This window comes from Salvelinus fontinalis, chromosome 6, assembly GCF_029448725.1.
Source record: "Salvelinus fontinalis isolate EN_2023a chromosome 6, ASM2944872v1, whole genome shotgun sequence".
NCBI lineage: Eukaryota > Metazoa > Chordata > Actinopteri > Salmoniformes > Salmonidae > Salvelinus > Salvelinus fontinalis.
In genome coordinates, this window is record NC_074670.1 from 59,531,529 (window position 1) to 59,550,109 (window position 18,581).

Consider the following 18,581-nt stretch of genomic DNA (forward strand, 5'->3'; position numbering starts at 1 on the left):
CATATTTTTGATGTCTTCACTATTATTCTACAACGTAGAAAATAGTAAAAATAAAGAAAAACCATTGAATGAATATGTGTCCAAACTTTTGTCTGATACTGTGGGTCTACCATAGATGACAAATGGGGATAGATTTTCCTCTGAGAACATTGAAGGCAATAGCTATTTTGACAGTTAACTTCAGTCGGAGTCTGGATTTTTAATACCAGTTTTGAGTAACAATACATTGGGTTTACTGGAACTTTCAGCAATGGTGTGAATCTCAGTACTGAGATAATACTGTTTGATTATTGAGAGCTGTTTGTTCTGAGCAGTGCTGATCCAGCAGTTGGTTGCAGAGGTGGAGGATGGAGAGAACACTGAACTGACTGACCAAAGAGAGGTGAAGAATCTCTACCCTCTCCTGCTGCAGCTCGATGGAGTCAGGGATACATGGAATAAAGCAGGTGAGGAGAGTGTATGTGAATGTTCTGAAATCCCATGACTCTTTGTCGTATGCAGAGGAGTTAGTCAAAAGGACAGTTGGTTAGTCAAAAGCAGCTAGTCACCCATATAACGTGATGAGGTCTATCTTTACCGGGTTTATTTTCTCCATTTTCCTTCAGGAGCTAAAGATTCTGTGCAGCAGGATATATTTGTCAACATGGTAAGTGTGCTAGACATTTCTATTGACTGTGTGATACATAAGAACCCTCTGGTGAACCTGTTCTATTCTATTAGATTCTAAATGGATCAATGTGTAATAAAATATATTCTGTCTGTTTTTTTAGGTTGATGATCTGAAGGTGGTGGTGTTGAAGCTCGCTGCAGCCGACAAGCTTCGCTCTCAGGGCTTCATTCGATCTGAGCAGACCTTGCCGAAAACTAACAAGAGAGGTGAGTAAAAACAGCGTTATCCTGGACCGACTCTGTCGCAACACCTTTCCTTATGTGTTCCTTATGCTCATAGTAAGAGCAGGTGTTTGCTGAGGACAATTGAAAGCACAGTATCACGTCAACAACTTAAGAAAATACCATATATATGCTGGCAAATTTACAATGCAATAAAGTGTTTGGTAAGGATGTTTAACTAAGGACTGTCTCGTCGAAGATGAGATGGAGTAACTACCCATTGGGCACACACTGGTTGAAGCAATGTTGTTTATTGAACTAACGTGGAATAGACGTTGAAATAACGTCTGTGCCCGGTGGGTATAGCCTGGCAGGATACAAACAGTAGATGATGTAACATGATAGGACTCATGAAGGCAGAATTGATGCACAGAATCTTGACATGTGTCTATCTTTGTCGCTTTCTTCCCTGGATAGCATGCTTCTGGAAATACTGTGTGACAAACTAGAAGCTGTGCGGTGAAGGAGGATAAGAGACGTTTCGCCGATGCCTGGACAATAACACCTTATCTTGCCACCCTCGCCCCAAGCTGTGTTCCTTATTACATATTAAACGTACATCCCCAACACAATGTTTATACTTATAACCCTAGACTAAATTATTTATGAAAATATATTTTTTAATCCGGTTGAAAAGGGCCTTGCGTTGAGACTGGCTGACAATAAAATGAAATATATCGTGTGGATTGAACGGAACAACTTTGTTTTTGAGAGACCAACACTGTGTAAGATTGCATATCAATTTCTATACAAATACACAACGTACATGCCTCGAACTAATGCTTGGAAGCAGAATGAAGTCAACAACATTAAACACTAAAATTAGACGTCAACTATATTTCAGTTGACTAATTTAGAAATGCACAGTAAATACACATTTTGTGTAATCATACCACATAAATCACTGACTGCATATACTGTATATGGGATGCTTTGAAATGATCAGCAAACACACACACACACACACACACACACACACACACACACACACACACACACACACACACACACACACACACACACACACACACACACACTTATTTACATGCTAATTGACTGTAGTCTTGTTGGTGAGAGCTTAATATTCTGAGTGGTAATGGTAACCATCAACAATAGGTTTTGTATCACTAGTTTCAATCACACATAAACATAATTAGAATACACTCATATATTCTTATAGTATGGGTGTACAGGTCATAAACAACATGTAAGAAATATATACACTATGGACAAAGAAACTCACTAAATTAGATAAACAGTCAAATTGTACACTTGGCCTATTTAGTGTGGCATATAATGAAATTTGCCAGTATAATTACATGAAATAAATAGTCTGTACTTATCTTCATACATAGACCTTAGTTACTGTAGCAGCCTACTATTACACACGCTGTAAAACATATGGCATTGTCGTTCATCTTGTGCATGCCCTATAGTGCTAAATTAACATAATGCACATTAAGCAGGAGGGGTCTCTTTGTGAACTTTGATTTCTAGAATGCCTATCTGCATCCTCATGCAGGAATTTATAAATGTTGATTTTTAAACAGTTGACATGAGATATTTCAATAATGATTGCTGGCCCCTCCCAAAATTCCTTCATGTTTTGTGAATGGGTTACCATTTCCATGGTAACAGTAAAAGAGGAAATGTTGTGTAATAGTTGTGTAATGGTTGTGTAATTGTTGGCTAAAGATTGGTTATAGGTTTACAGCCTCTTATTGGCTACGTCCAGGTAAGCCTTCTCGATCTCAATGTTGGCAGGGCAGGTCTGACTGAACTCCTCCCTCTCGTAGGCATTGTTCAGGTACCTCCATACACCAGTGAACTGGACCGGGATGTCAAAGTCACAGTACTTCTTGGCAGCAATCTATCAAATAAAACCAAACCAAATAAAACCAAACCAAAACAGTTGAATTGTGAGACACTATAAACAATAATAGTCATATTACACTATTAAAGTAATGGAGAATATGTGCGGAGAATGTTCCCAATGCTTCCAAATGGAGTTATACTTCTCCTAGGATTTTTAAAAGTTTATTTAAATTGAACCTTTATTTAACTAAGCAAATCAGTTAAGAACAAATTCTTATTTACAATGACTGCCTACCAGGGAACAGTGAGTTAACTGCCTTGTTCAGATTTTTACACTGTCAGCTCGGAGATTCGATCTAGCAACCTTTCAGTTACTGGCCCAACGCTCTAACCACTAGGCTACCTGCCACCCCAAAATTATTAGAAAGTAAGGATTAGAAAGTAAGGATGGGCCCTGTCATTGCATATGTTGTGTACTATAGTCATAAGACATGCCTAATACCAGAAAATAATTAAATTAATATTTCAAACCGTTTATGTCATATGCCTATTTGTCTCACCTTGATGACATGCAGCTTGGGCAGCAGGTTGCAGTCTGCCAGGGTGAGATGGTTGCCATCCAGGAACTTCCTCTTGGAGACAAGGATGTTTTCTCTGGAGTTTTGGTTAATCTCTTCAGGGACGGGGGAGGTCAGGTAGAGATCCAGACGCTTGAACTCCCGCAGCAGCGCCTTCTCATGGACTATGAATTTCGAGAGACACAGGCATGTATGTCAGACAGGTCTGGAGCTTTGGAGATATTCCTTATGGATAAAATTCCTTATGGCCCTAAAATTCACATCAAACCAGCATTTCATTAAGGCATACGCCATTGCCAGTGTGCTTTAATAACTGAATCATGGGCATTGTTGGAATTCCATTAGTATATTTAATTGTCATATTTTCCATTGCCTCATAAGACATGGTCTAATCTAAAACATGAATGTGGACTGACTGAAACTTTACTTACAAGTACTGTTGGCTGGGCTATTCTTGATGAAAGCAGAAAACTTGGCGAAAATGTCAGCGCCCACGTCAAAGGACTCTTTGCTGAGTGGGCTAAGGTGTGGATACCTGAAGGGAGTGGGACGAGAGGAGTATGAGTTTGTTTGAAGAAGGTTAGTGCCATTCACTTTTTCTTTAATATAATAATACTTTACCTGGGAGGGGCCAATGTCTGTTCCAGAAACTCCTCGATCTTGATAAAGTCCGTCTTGAGGGTGCCGTTGTACAGGAGGAACGGAGGGTTGGTCCCAGGTGCCAAATCCTTCAGCTCTGCTGGTTTTCTAGAGTGTACCAAGGCAGGGTTGGGTGGAGAGGTGGGCAAAGGGCAGGAAAAAAGAAAGGGAGTAGACATGGTCATATATGGGTTCATTCCAGCTTTATATCAATAGATACCATGCTTAATCATTCATTGACACAGTCATAACGAACACAAAGGTTGTCAAGCCATGATTCTAGCAATCTATGATTCAGTAAGTAAAACACACTGGCATGGGAGTGGCTACTCAATCACTCAATTATCAGCATCCTTTCAACGTTTCCTGATCCTATTTGCTCACTGGTAATGGGCCTGAGAAATTCACACAATAAAGGGGATAGATTAAGAAAAGGTGTTTGTTCAATTCTACACAGAGCTCTTTCTCCTTTCTGCAAATGGTTTAGCCTTTTAAGCCCCGCCCTCTATCACCTCTCTGTATCACACCCCATTAAACAGTTCGGTTTCTGAAAAACATCCTTGTTCTTGCTGAACTCTTTATAGAGCCCTGTGTGAGGGGACCTTTAAACAGATGAACAGGAATTGGAAGGGCGGGAGGCCAGGGAGGCGGGGGCTTACTTCCTCATGTCGACGGTTGTCACGGTGAACTTCACTCCTTTTAGCCACAGGACCATGAAGAGCCTCTGGCAGAAGGGGCAATTGCCCATGTTCTCTCCATCGTGGCCAGCCTGAAAGACAAGCAGCATTATTTTTTTGAGTTTAGGTTTAGTTATAGCCTGTTGCCAAATCTGTTTGTGCTGTCTTGCCAACTCCTAGGGTCATTGTCACACCAAACAATGACCATAGTAGTTGGCAAAACAATATTAACACATCTGGGACGAGGCTAGTTTAGTGGTAGTTTATTTCACAGACAGTAATATACGATAACTCCTCAAACACAGAAGACTCATGGTCACACAAAAGATAGGGAGCCCTATTCAAATTCCAATGGTTGATGTTGACATTGTCCATGTTATCCATTACAGTAAGTCCTGATCTCATGCCTTATCATGCAATTCATATTAATCTCATGACCAAAGACACGAATACACACACTTGTAGTGTTGGGACTGGCTGGGTTATTTTAGGAACTGCTACTTGAGAGGAAAAGCAGGCATTGAGTTGGAGATGAAGCTTACAGAAATTGACATGGGCTCTCCTCAGTGCCCACCTATTGCACAGAGTCTGATAGGGTAGTGTGTGTGTCTGTGTGTGTGAGTGTGTGTGTTTCAAATATGTACCATTATGTGCTGTACGTAGATACAGTCCATATCTACTTATTTGCAGTCTTATTTAAGTTTTGAGAATGTGCATATGTGTGTTAGAGGATGTGTGTGTGTCAGTGTGTGTGTGTGTGTGCCTGCCTCAGTGTGCTGCCTGCTCCTCCAGGGCATGTGGTGATAAGGTGGCCTCCAGTGTCTGGTGTCATTACACAGTGATAAAGGCCACCCTCACTCTCACTGACCCACACACACACACACACACACACACACACACACACACACACACACACACACACACACACACACACACACACACACACACACACACACACACACACACACACACACACACACACACACACATATAACCCTCTCAGAGTGCTGTTAAGTGAACATGAAATCTTTGTGTTTACCCATCCCGAACACAACACTACAAGCGTTGAGCCATTCTGTGAAATAGAGGCCATGGCTGAAGTGGCTGAAGCTTTACATTACATCTTGTACATTTCATTAGCTTTCACATGAAACAATTTTGCGGTATGTTTTTCTGTATGACAATCATCACACCATTTACATCTTTTCACATATTGTTGAAATTATGTTCATAGACTGTATGTTAGAATGAATACAAATTATTCTTTTCTTATTCTAAACTAAAGGACAAACACAATACTGACCTTTATGAAGAGTTCAATAGTCGGGTCTTGGTCGGAGTTCTGTCGCTGAGCCATTCTTTTCAAAAGCTGTGCTGTGTTGTGCAAAGTTCAGAAATGGTTCTCCAACAAGTGTCCTCAGGTCTCAGCAAAACAAACCTGTTAACTCTGAAGACTCCAAGTCCACGGAAGTAAAACGTCACTCTTCCCTTGAGTCTTCTATATATCTCCGTGCTCTAGTGTGCTGGTTTATATATGGATCTTAGGAGGCAGTGTAAGACCCTTGTAGCTGGGACGTTTTGTTTGTGGGCTCCTTGAGGCTATCACTCTGAACACACTTTAAACGTAGGAGGAGGGGGAGGGCCCTGAGGATGGGCGTGGTCCTCTCTCATATAAACACAGTGCCAAGCTCTCTCTATGAGGAGAGTCTAAAATAGGTCCTAGTACTTGTCAGTTAATAATGGTTAATCAAACAATGTAGAAATATAGTTTCACCATGTGACATAAAACCATCATATCCCCCTATAATGCCAACCGTAGCACCATATTGAATACAGTGTTTTCATGATCTGTCACACTAATAACAGTGTACACTTTGAAGTTTTTGTCTCTCCCTATACAAAGCATGTACTGTGTTGGAATACACTGGGAAGCAGTAACACCTTATTTGGAAATGTTTTGATAACTGGTACTGTATGTCAACAAAGACAACGTGTTGTGCTCATGAGTTAACTCTCACTAGATTCTTTGTTTTCACATAGATTTTCTGAGGAGGATATTTTGTGACGAGACGCATGAGACACAAATTAACATGACATATTTTTTATGCTGTGTTAGGGTTAGGATTTCTGGGGGGGGGGGGGGGGGGGGGGATGGCCCAAAATGTCCCATAACCTTTACACGGTTAGTTGCCTAAATATAAAACTAACATCTACCAACATCAACACAGCTGTATTCCCTCCCTGGAAAAATGTGGGATAAAGCGTTTATTCAATTACGTTTAGAATATGTCAGGAATGCATGATACCTGGCCAGGGAGTAGATACTGGCCAGCATGATTTTAGTGAAACCACATGGGTGTTTGTGGGAAATGTTGGTGCTTGGTGAGTCACAGGTCAGGGTCATGATGGGAGAACCTTCCACCCTACATCCCCTGGGTGAGGGCATGGAGCAGATGAGTGGCAGGAACTGTAAGGAAACGGAAAGGGTTTAACAAAAATCCGTAAATAGCCACAAGCTTATGATCTAAGGAAGATGATTTGGTCGAGTCCTTAGCCCATCGAATAAAGCAATGATCTAGTGATTATCTGTGAGGACATAGGTACATTTGAATGAGCGAGTCAGCACTTTATCAACGATCATCCATTATAATGCAGTTATAAACATGTACAAACTTCTTTATGTCTGATTGTCAGTGTCACGCCCTGACCATAGTTTGCTTTGTATGTTTATATGTTTTGTTTGGTCAGGGTGTGATCTGAGTGGGCATTCTATGTTGTATGTCTAGTTTGTCTGTTTCTGTGTTTGGCCTGATATGGTTCTCAATCAGAGGCAGGTGTTAGTCCTTGTCTCTGATTGGGAACCATATTTAGGTAGCCTGTTTGGTCATTGTTGGTTGTGGGTGATTGTCTGTGGAGTGTTTTTGTGTCAGCACTATTATTCATTAGCTTCACGTTAGTTGTTTGTTATTTTTGTATAGTTTCGTTAACTGTTCTCTGTGTTAATAAATATCAAGAGGAACACTTACCACGCTGCATATTGGTCCTCCGATCCTTCAAACTTCTCCTCCTCAGATGAGGAGGACGACGAGCGTGGCAGTCAATCATAATGACGAAATGACAGCCATTTCGAGTCAATTGAAAATACTTTAAAATGGGCCATACAAGTTTATAACAAATAAAGCATTAAAACTGCATACTTTATATCGACATTATATTGTAGAGGTGAATTCAGTACAGGTGCATCAAAGCTTGAACCGAGAGACTGAGAAACAGTTCAACATCAACAGTGAAGAGGAGACTCCGGGATGCTACCTTCTAGGCAGTTCCTCTGTCCAGTGTCTGTGTTCTTTTGCCCATCTTAATCTTTTATTTTTATTGGTCAGTCTGAGATATGGCTTTTTCTTTGCAACTCTGCCTAGAAGGCCAGTATCCCGAAGCAGCCTCTTCACTGTTGACGTTGAGACTGGTGTTTTGCGGGTACTACTTAATGAAGCTGCCAGTTGAGGACTTGTGAGGCGTCTGTTTCTCAAACTAAACACTCTAATGTACTTGTCCTCTTGCTCAGTTGTACACCGGGGCCTCACACTCCTCTTTCTATTCTGGTTAGAGCCAGTTTGCTCTGTTCTGTGACAGGAGTAGTACACAGCCTTGTACCAGATCTTCATTTTTTTTCTTCTTTAAAAATGTTTTTTTTACCCCCTTTTTCATGGTATCCAATTGGTAGTAGTTACAGTCTTGTCTCATCGCTGCAACTTACATACGGACTCGGGAGAGGCGAAGGTCGGGAGCCATGCGTCCTCCGAAACACAACCCAACCTTGCCGCACTGCTTCTTGACACAACGCACATCCAATCCGGAAGCCAGCCGCACCAATGTGTCCGAGGAAACACCGTACACCTGGTGACCTGGTCAGCGTGCACTGCGCTCGGCCCGCCACTGGAGTCGCTAGTGCACTACGAGACAAGGATATCCCTGCCGGCCAAACCCTCCCTAACCCGGACGACGCTGAGCCAATTGTGCGTCGCCCCATGGACCTCCCGGTCGCGGCTGGCTGCGATAGAGCCTGGGCTCGAACCCAGAATCTCTGGTGGCACAGCTAGCACTGCGATGCAGTGCCTTAGATCACTGCGCCACCCGGAAGGCGAGCTTCAGTTTCTTGGCAATTTCTCGCATGGAATAGCCTTCATTTCTCTGAACAAGAATAGACTGACGAGTTTCAGAAGAAAGGTCTTTGTTTCTGGCCATTTTGAGCCTGTAATTGAACCCACAAATGCTGATTCTCCAGATACTCAACTAGTCTAAAGAAGGCCAGTTTTATTGCTTCTTTAATCAGAACAACAGTTTCCAGCTGTGCTAACATAATTGCAAAAGGGTTTTCTATTGATCAATTAGCCTTTCAAAATGATAAACTTGGATTAGCTAACACAATGTGCAATTGGAACACAGGAGTGATGGTTGCTGATAATGGGCCCCTGTACGCCTATGTAGATATTCCATGAAAAATCTGCCGTTTCCAGCTATAATAGTCATTTACAACATTAACAATGTCTACACTGTATTTCTGATCAATTTGATGTTATTTTAATGGACAAAAAATTTGTTTTTCTTTCAAAAACAAGGACATTTTGAAGTGACCCCAAACTTTTGAACGGTAGTGTACCTTATACCATCTGTTGCACCTTGCCTATGCTGCTCGGCCATCGCTCATCCATATATTTATATCTACATATTCTTATTCCATCCCTTTAGATTTGTGTGTATTAGGTAGTTGTTGGGGAGTTGTAAGATTACTTGTGAGATATTACTGCAATGTAGGAACTGCTAACCATGTGTATGTGACCAATAAAATTGGTTTTGATTTGATTTCATTTGAGTGTCCCGAGTTTATATTTACTATGTTACATTTAGTCTATGACACCAGGCTGCTATTAACATAGTCTAAAGTATTTGGTCCCATATTCATAGCATACAATCTATAAATTTGTTGGATGCATTTGAATGAATTGTGAATATTTATGAGTGAGAAAGTTACAGACGCACAAATAGCATACCCCACAAGACGTTCTAACCTCTCACCATTACAATAACAGGGGAGGTTAGCCTTTTGAAGGGTATGATATTTATGCCTCTGTAACGTTCTCATTCATCGTTTCTTTAAAGTGCATTTAAAGTTTGATTTGATTTAGTCCTATTTTTTACTTCGATTTTTGGTTGAGATGGAGACGTGAATCTAACATATCAATTATTAATTTGTAGACAAACTGAAATTAAAGTCAGACTAAGTCAGTGGCACAAAATATACATTCCAACGTTGATATTTGGTTGCGTTGACAACCAAACACAATTCAACATCACTTTTGCAATACAGTAAATAGCCTATTAACTTGTCGACAAAGTAACAAAGGATCTCCAACTAAACCAAAAATAAACATTCATGCATAGGATTAAGCTAGTGGCTCAGATGGATCTATCCAAGCAGTAGATCTACTTTAAATGAATAATATTTGCTTGTGTTGTAAACCTAACACAATTCAATATGACTTTTTTTAATACAGTAAATAGCCTAAAGTTAAGACTATCTTACAAACTAATGTAACAGTCTTTATTCAACCTGAAAATGAGTAACTCATCCATGACCACATTGAGGTTAATGTAACTATAAATGTTTTCTTATGTAATCATAGAAAGCGTGTATGTTCAAGATGGCATGTAAAGGTCGCAGGTCTGTGGGGATCTTCACAATATAAATATCTGTGCAGACTCTTGAACAGCATTGATCAATCGCGCAATATACTGTTAACGTAATATCAAATACAATCCAGGTCATTTGGTTGTGTTATTAGATTCAGCACAGTAATAACACATTAACTTGTTGTATAAATACAAAATATCTGACATTGTATTCCCATTTGAACTTTGTTGTGCTTTTAAATGGTTGAAAGTGTTGTGATAATACATTTACAGTAGGTGACAACTAAACCAAAAATCTTACATGGTTTTTCCATTGGAATTTGGTTGTTCTTTTGGATGGTGGAAAGCATAGTGATATCACATTGGGATGTCAACTGACTTCTGACTGTCTTTTTAAATGGGTGAATAAAGATTGAAATCTCATCAACGTCTCAATCAGAAATTACCCACATTTTCACGTTTGAAGTAGTTGGATATCACGGCCCTCATCTCTTACACACGCTCTTCTCACCCCTCCCAGTACTCCCATTAAGTAGTGATGTGTAACGATCTGAGTGTCGGGAGGTGCGAAGTCAGACGCAGGAACAGCAGAGCTTCAATAGGTTGAGTCTTTAATACCCAACTAACAAACGAAATGTCCAACACGGACGTACTGGGTGTCATACACAACGGTCCAATGACACGCGAAACAAACCCAGTCCACAATAATCATAAACACTCCCGAAATCCCAAAAGCTACAATGAAACAATCCCGCACAAAGAAGCGTACGGGCTGGCTGACTAATAAAGCCACACTAATTAACAATTAACTAAACACAGGTGATACAAATAAACACATAAGGAGGGGGAGGAAAAAGGGTCAGTGGCAGCTAGTAGGCCGGTGACGACGACAGCCGAGCGCCACCCGAACGAGAAGGAGAGCCTGCCTCGGTTGAAGTCGTGACAGTACCCCCCCTCTGACGCGCGGCTCCCGCAGCGCGCTGACACCGGCCTCGAGGTCGACCCGGAGGACGAGGCGCAGGGCGATCCGGATGGAGGCGATGGAAATCCCTTAACATAGATGGATCCAAAATGTCCTCCACCGGTACCCAGCACCTCTCCTCCGGACCGTACCCCTCCCAGTCCACGAGGTACTGCAGGCCCCTCACCCGGCGTCTCGAGTCCAGAATGGCCCGTATCGTGTACGCCGGGGACCCCTCGATGTCCAGAGGGGGGGGAGGGACCTCCAGCACCTCACCGTCCTGCAGGGGACCAGCTACCACCGGCCTGAGGAGAGACACATGAAACGAGGGGTTAATACGATAATAGGAAGGGAGTTTTAATCGATAACACACCTCGTTTATTCTCCTCAGGACTTTGAAGGGCCCTACACACTGCGGCCTCAGCTTCCGGCAGGGCAAGCGGAGGGGTAGGTTTCGGGTCGAGAGCCAGACCCTTTCCCCCGGTACAAACACGAGAGCCTCACTGCGGTGGCGGTCAGCGCTCCTCTTCTGCCTCCTAGTGGCTTGTTGAAGGGACTCCTGGACGGCCCTCCAGGTCTCTTTGGAGCGCTGTACCCACTCCTCCACCGCAGGAGCCTCGGTCTGGCTCGGATGCCATGGAGCCAGGACTGGCTGGTACCCCAACACACACTGAAAGGGGGACACATTAGTAGAGGAGTGGCGTAGTGAGTTCTGGGCCATCTCGGCCCAGGGAATGTATCTCGCCCACTCCCCTGGCCGGTCCTGGCAATAGGACCGCAGAAACCTACCCACCTCCTGGTTCACTCTCTCCACCTGCCCATTACTCTCGGGGTGAAAACCGGAAGTCAAGCTGACCGTGACCCCCAGACGCTCCATGAACGCCCTCCATACTCGGGACGTGAACTGGGGGCCCCGATCAGAAACGATGTCCTCGGAAGACGTGAGTGAATAAGGCCTCCGCAGTCTGTAGGGCAGTAGGGATACCGGGCAACGGGAGGAGACGGCAGGACTTAGAAAACCGATCCACAATTACCAGAACCGTAGTGTTTCCCGGGTGAAAAACATGGCCCACCTTGCCTGACGCGGGTTCAATCTCCGAGCTGCCCGAATATACTCCAGATTCTGGTGGTCGGTCCAGATGAGAAAAGGGTGCTTAGCCCCCTCAAGCCAGTGTCTCCACGCCTTCAGAGCCCTGACCACCGCTAACAACTCCCGATCCCCCACATCATAGTTACGCTCCGCTGCACTGAGCTTACTAGAGAAGAAAGCGCAGGGGCGGAGTTTTGGTGGCGTACCCGAGCGCTGTGATAGCACGGCACCCACCCCAGCCTCGGAGCGTCCACCTCCACTATGAATGCTAAAGAGGGATCTGGATGCGCCAACACGGGAGCATCCGTGAACAGAGCCTTCAACCTGTTGAAAGCTCCGTCCGCCGCCGCTGACCACCGCAACCGCACCAGGCCCCCCTTTAGCAGTGAGGTAATGGGAGCCGCTACCTGACCAAAACCCCGGATAAATCTCCGGTAGTAGTTGGCAAAACCCAAAAACCGCTGCACCTCTTTCACCGTGGTTGGAGTCGGCCAATTACGCACGGCCTTTATGCGGTCACTCTCCACCACCACCCCCGAGGTGGAAATGCGATAACCCAGGAAGGAGACGGCTTGTTTGGAGAACACACACTTCTCAGCCTTGACGTATAGGTCATGCTCCAGCAGTCTGCCAAGCACTTTGCGCACCAGAGATACATGCGCGGCTTGAGTAGTTGAGTAGATCAGAATGTCATCGATATACACAACTACCCCCTGCACGTGCAGGTCCCTGAGAATGTCGTCTACAAAGGATTGGAAAACAGCTGGAGCATTCTTTAACCCATACGGCATGACGCAGTACTCATAGTGGCCCGATGTGGTACTAAATGCGGTTTTCCACTCGTCTCCTTTCCGAATACGCACCAGACTGTACGCGCTCCTGAGGTCCAGTTTTGTAAAGAACTGCGCTCCGTGAAATGATTCCACTGCCGAAGCGATGAGAGGTAGTGGGTAACTAAACCCAACTGTGATGGCATTTAGACCTCTATAATCAATACACGGACGCAAACCTCCCTCCTTCTTCTTTACAAAAAAGAAACTCGAGGAGACGGGTGAGATGGAGGGCCGAATGTACCCCTGTCCCAGAGACTCCGCGACATATGTCTCCATAGCCAACGTCTCCTCTTGGGACAAAGGGTACACGTGACTCTTGGGAAGCGCAGCGTTAACCTGGAGATCTATCGCACAATCCCTACCCGGTCGATGTGGTGGTAATTTCGTCGCTTTCTTTTTACAGAAAGCGATTGCCAAATCGGCATACTCGGGGGGAATGCGCACCGTGGAACCCTGGTCTGGACTCTCCACCGACGTGGCACCAATGGATACTCCCAGACACCTTCCAGAACACTCCTCTGACCACCCCTGGAGAACCCCCTGTCTCCACGAAATACTGGGATTGTGCCGGGCCAACCAGGGAATACCCAGCACCACTGGAAACGCAGGCGAATCAATAATAAAGAGACTGATACGTTCCCTATGATTCCCCTGCGTCACCATGTCCAGGGGAACTGTGGCCTCCCTGACCACCCCTGATCCTAATGGCCGGCTATCTAGGGAGTGCACGGGAAAGGGAGAATCTATCGGCACAAGCGGAACGCCCAACTCTCGGGCGAGTCCGCGATCCATAAAGTTCCCAGCTGCACCTGAATCGACTAGTGCCCTATGCTGGGAAGAGGGGAAAAAATCAAGGAAAAAAATTGAGACAAACATGTGACCGACAGGGGGTTCTGAGTGAGTTTGGTGCTGACTCACCTGGGGTGATCGAGAAGCGTTCCGCCTGACATCTCGACTCCCAGACAGACCCCCCCAGCACCGATCGGCCGTGTGTCCTCTCCGACCACAGCTGGTGCAGGGGAGGCCTCCTCCGATACCCCTAGGCGTGGCCCCTCCCAACTCCATCGGGATGGGAGCCGGGGCGCTGGGTGGTGGAACGCACAGGACCCTCTCCGAACGCCCGCGGGCAGCCAGCAGATTGTCCAGTCGGATGGAAATGTCGATAAGCTCATCCAAAGACAGAGCGATGTCCCGACACGCTAGCTCCCTGCGGACGTCCTCCCGGAGACTACACCGGTAGTGGTCAATAAGGGCCCTGTTGTTCCACCCTGATCCCTCCCGCGGCCAAGGTCCGGAACTCCAGCGCGAAATCCTGTGCGCTCCTCTTCTCCTGCCTGAGATGGAATAGTCTCTCACCCGCCGCTCGGCCTTCTGGGGGTGGTCAAACACGGCACGAAAACGACGGGTAAACTCCGGGTAGTGCTCCCTCGCTGAGTCCGGGCCATTCCAGACTGCGTTGGCCCACTCCAGAGCACGACCCGTTAGGCAGGAGACAAGGACACTCACCCTCTCCGCTCCCGAGGGAGTGGGGCGAACAGTGGCCAGGTATAGCTCCAGCTGGAGTAGGAACCCCTGGCACCCTGCCGCCGCTCCATCATAATCCCTCGGGAGCGTAAGACGGAGCGCGCTGGAGCCGGGGGATGGAGAGTCCTGAGGAAGGGGAGCCGAAGGTGGAGAGAGGAGCCCACTCCTCTCCCATTGCTCCATTCTCTCCATCATCTGGTCCATGGCTGATCCGATCCGATGGAGGACGGTGGTGTGGTGGAGAACCCGTTCCTCCATCGATGGGAGAGGGTTGGCTGCTGCTCCTGCTGACTCCATTTAGTGGTGCGGGATTCTGTAACGATCTGCGTGTCGGGAGGTGCGAAGTCAGACGCAGGAACAGCAGAGCTTCAATAGGTTGAGTCTTTAATACCCAACTAACAAACGAAATGTCCAACACGGACGTACTGGGTGTCATACACACCGGTCCAATGACACACGAAACAAACCCAGTCCACAATAATCATAAACACTCCCGAAATACCAAAAGCTACAATGAAACAATCCCGCACAAAGAAGCGTACGGGCTGGCTGACTAATAAAGCCACACTAATTAACTAAACACAGGTGATACAAATAAACACATAAGGAGGGGGAGGAAAAAGAGTCAGTGGCAGCTAGTAGGCCGGTGACGACGACCGCCGAGCGCCACCCGAACGAGAAGGAGAGCCTGCCTCGGTTGAAGTCATGACATGATGTCCGGTATTCTACAGTCTACCCAGCTCCACAATACAATCAAAGAAAAAAGGGTTTCCGAAGAACCCTTTTAGGTTCTAGATAGCACCTTTTTTTCTAAGTGTGTAGTAGACATAGTGGGAGTTCCCTAGAGGACTTAATCATCGAATTGACACTCCTTGGGACGTGTTCTGGATTTCAGTGGTATGTACGCAGGATCACTTGTCATGTTAAAAAAACTCAATCATAAAGTGGTACGGGAAAGGGTGGAAATGTGGGATGAGTAGGGTTTCTCAATAGGATCAGCAGTGATGTGTATCTACCCAAGCCCTTATGAATTCCATTTGAATTACTGGATCAGTCCATTACAGTAGGAATGTCCAAGAGTGTGACTCCTCTTGGTCTTGTTTGACCTCTAGAGACATGGAGGGAGTTTGTGTTTGGGAGGGTTGATAATTAAACACTTGAGTGCCATTCAGAAATGTGATGACCTACACCATAAACAACTAGCTATCTGCTCTTATCCAAGACAGTCAACTCTCACTGATAACACTGTGCCATTCCTCACTCCACTTGGTGCAATGGTGAACCTACATACTGAGTTTCCTAGTTATATTTATCAATGTTTGGTTGCTATGACAACTGCGCTGAGTGGTGCTGATAGCTCAGTTGAAACAAGGTAGGTTTGGTTACCATGCGGGTCACATCTATTGAACATACAGGTATGCATTTAAGTTGCTTTGAATAGACCTGTCTACTAAAAGACAATATTTATTAATGAGTTTTGCAGGAACACAACTGTTATTCAATATATTACTTATTTACTTTCATCCTTTTTACTTTTAGACAGCTGACACGCAACTTTTCTTCAGGTAATGTACTTTTCCTAGTTCATCTTTTTATTTCACCAGCAAAAGAAAAGGGGAAACAGCAGGTAAGTCACAAACATATGGAGCAATGAAATCAGTATTAACAAAAACATTGGAAGAATGACCTGTGAGATCTGAAGTGTTACTGAAAATGCAGAGCTAGCTGGAAATGTGTTACTTGCCATTGACCTCCCTCTTCCCTTTCCTCAGAGCAAAGGAAAAGGAAAGGCCTATCTCAGGAAGATAGATGAGCCATATCTCTATTACAGTTTTCCCCAAATGTTTACACACTAAAACTGGCCCATGAGGCACACTGACACAAACCTGTAACTCTTTTAGTAGAACCAGACACCAGATCTGCAGTACTACTGGCACATGTTTTGCCTTACTCTCAGATTGCAATTCTATAACAAACACTTGGCAAAACACAACACACAAACTCAAATCTCATCTGTGCAAATGAAAAGCAACACTGTTCAACAAGCTAAGTTCAAATACCAATTGATCATTTTCTCTCTTCACATGTGCAAACACTAATTGCTTAAATGTTCACTTTGCAATCAGACGTTTGGTATGGATAAAAAGTCCACCGGGGAGTACTCCTGTGTTTGGAGAACAAAGCACAGTAAAGACTGTAGATTCCCCTACATACTGTAAGGGGAATCAAAGTCAATGTTTCATGTATGAAATTGGGAGCTATACTATTTTGTAACATGTTTACCTTGTGTACTGTATTACTGTAGTGTTTATTGTACTGTATGCTATTTTGTTTTTGTAGAACTGAAAGACGACCATCACGTGGTGGTAGAACACTATTTACAGATAAACAGGCGGCTGCCATTGTGAAATCCAACAACAGATTATTGAAAACCCTCCAATCTTCCATAACATCAGTGATCTTATCAACCATAGCCTGATTCCTTAAGAAACCCCATTCCGTAAAATTGATTACATTTACATTTACATTTAAGTCATTTAGCAGACGCTCTTATCCAGAGCGACTTACAAATTGGTGCATTCACCTTATGATATCCAGTGGAACAACCACTTTACAATAGTGCATCTAACTCTTTTAAGGGGGGGGGGGGGGGTTAGAAGGATTACTTTATCCTATCCTAGGTATTCCTTAAAGAGGTGGGGTTTCAGGTGTCTCCGGAAGGTGGTGATTGACTCCGCTGACCTGGCGTCGTGAGGGAGTTTGTTCCACCATTGGGGTGCCAGAGCAGCGAACAGTTTTGACTGGGCTGAGCGGGAACTGTACTTCCTCAGAGGTAGGGAGGCGAGCAGGCCAGAGGTGGATGAACGCAGTGCCCTTGTTTGGGTGTAGGGCCTGATCAGAGCCTGAAGGTACGGAGGTGCCGTTCCCCTCACAGCTCCGTAGGCAAGCACCATGATCTTGTAGCGGATGCGAGCTTCAACTGGAAGCCAGTGGAGAGAGCGGAGGAGCGGGGTGACGTGAGAGAACTTGGGAAAGTTGAACACCAGACGGGCTGCGGCATTCTGGATGAGTTGTAGGGGTTTAATGGCACAGGCAGGGAGCCCAGCCAACAGCGAGTTGCAGTAATCCAGACGGGAGATGACAAGTGCCTGGATTAGGACCTGCGCAGATTCCTGCGTGAGGCAGGGTCATACTCTGCGAATGTTGTAGAGCATGAACCTACAGGAACGGGTCACCGCCTTGATGTTAGTTGAGAACGACAGGGTGTTGTCCAGGATCACACCAAGGTTCTTAGCACTCTGGGAGGAGGACACAATGGAGTTGTCAACCGTGATGGCGAGATCATGGAACGGGCAGTCCTTCCCCGGGAGGAAGAGCAGCTCCGTCTTGCCGAGGTTCAGCTTGAGGTGGTGATCCGTCATCCACACTGATATGTCTGCCAGACATGCAGAGATGCGATTCACCACCTGGTTATCAGAGGGGGGAAAGGAGAAGATTAATTGTGTGTCGTCTGCATAGCAATGATAGGAGAGACCATGTGAGGATATGACAGAGCCAAGTGACTTGGTGTATAGCGAGAATAGGAGAGGGCCTAGAACAGAGCCCTGGGGGACACCAGTGGTGAGAGCACGTGGTGCGGAGACAGATTCTCGCCACGCCACCTGGTAGGAGCGACCTGTCAGGTAGGACGCAATCCAAGCGTGGGCCACGCCGGAGATGCCCAGCTCGGAGAGGGTGGAGAGGAGGATCTGATGGTTCACAGTATCAAAGGCAGCCGATAGGTCTAGAAGGATGAGAGCAGAGGAGAGAGAGTTAGCTTTAGCAGTGCGGAGCGCCTCCGTGACACAGAGAAGAGCAGTCTCAGTTGAATGACTAGTCTTG

The 18,581-nt window shown here is 45.3% G+C and overlaps 1 protein-coding gene across 1 annotated transcript; it reads right to left on the bottom strand.

Annotated features, from left to right (window-relative positions):
* Window positions 1-1,126: 1,126 nt before the first annotated feature.
* On the bottom strand, window positions 1,127-6,198 carry LOC129858220 (chloride intracellular channel protein 2-like). Its single transcript, XM_055927268.1, has 6 exons — window positions 5,904-6,198; window positions 4,583-4,692; window positions 3,906-4,031; window positions 3,716-3,819; window positions 3,267-3,448; window positions 1,127-2,761 (listed from the first exon to the last, which is right to left on the bottom strand). Exons 1-6 carry the CDS (start codon window positions 5,955-5,957, stop codon window positions 2,600-2,602), a joined length of 738 nt encoding a protein of 245 aa, XP_055783243.1. The 5' UTR covers window positions 5,958-6,198; the 3' UTR covers window positions 1,127-2,599.
* Window positions 6,199-18,581: the final 12,383 nt, after the last annotated feature.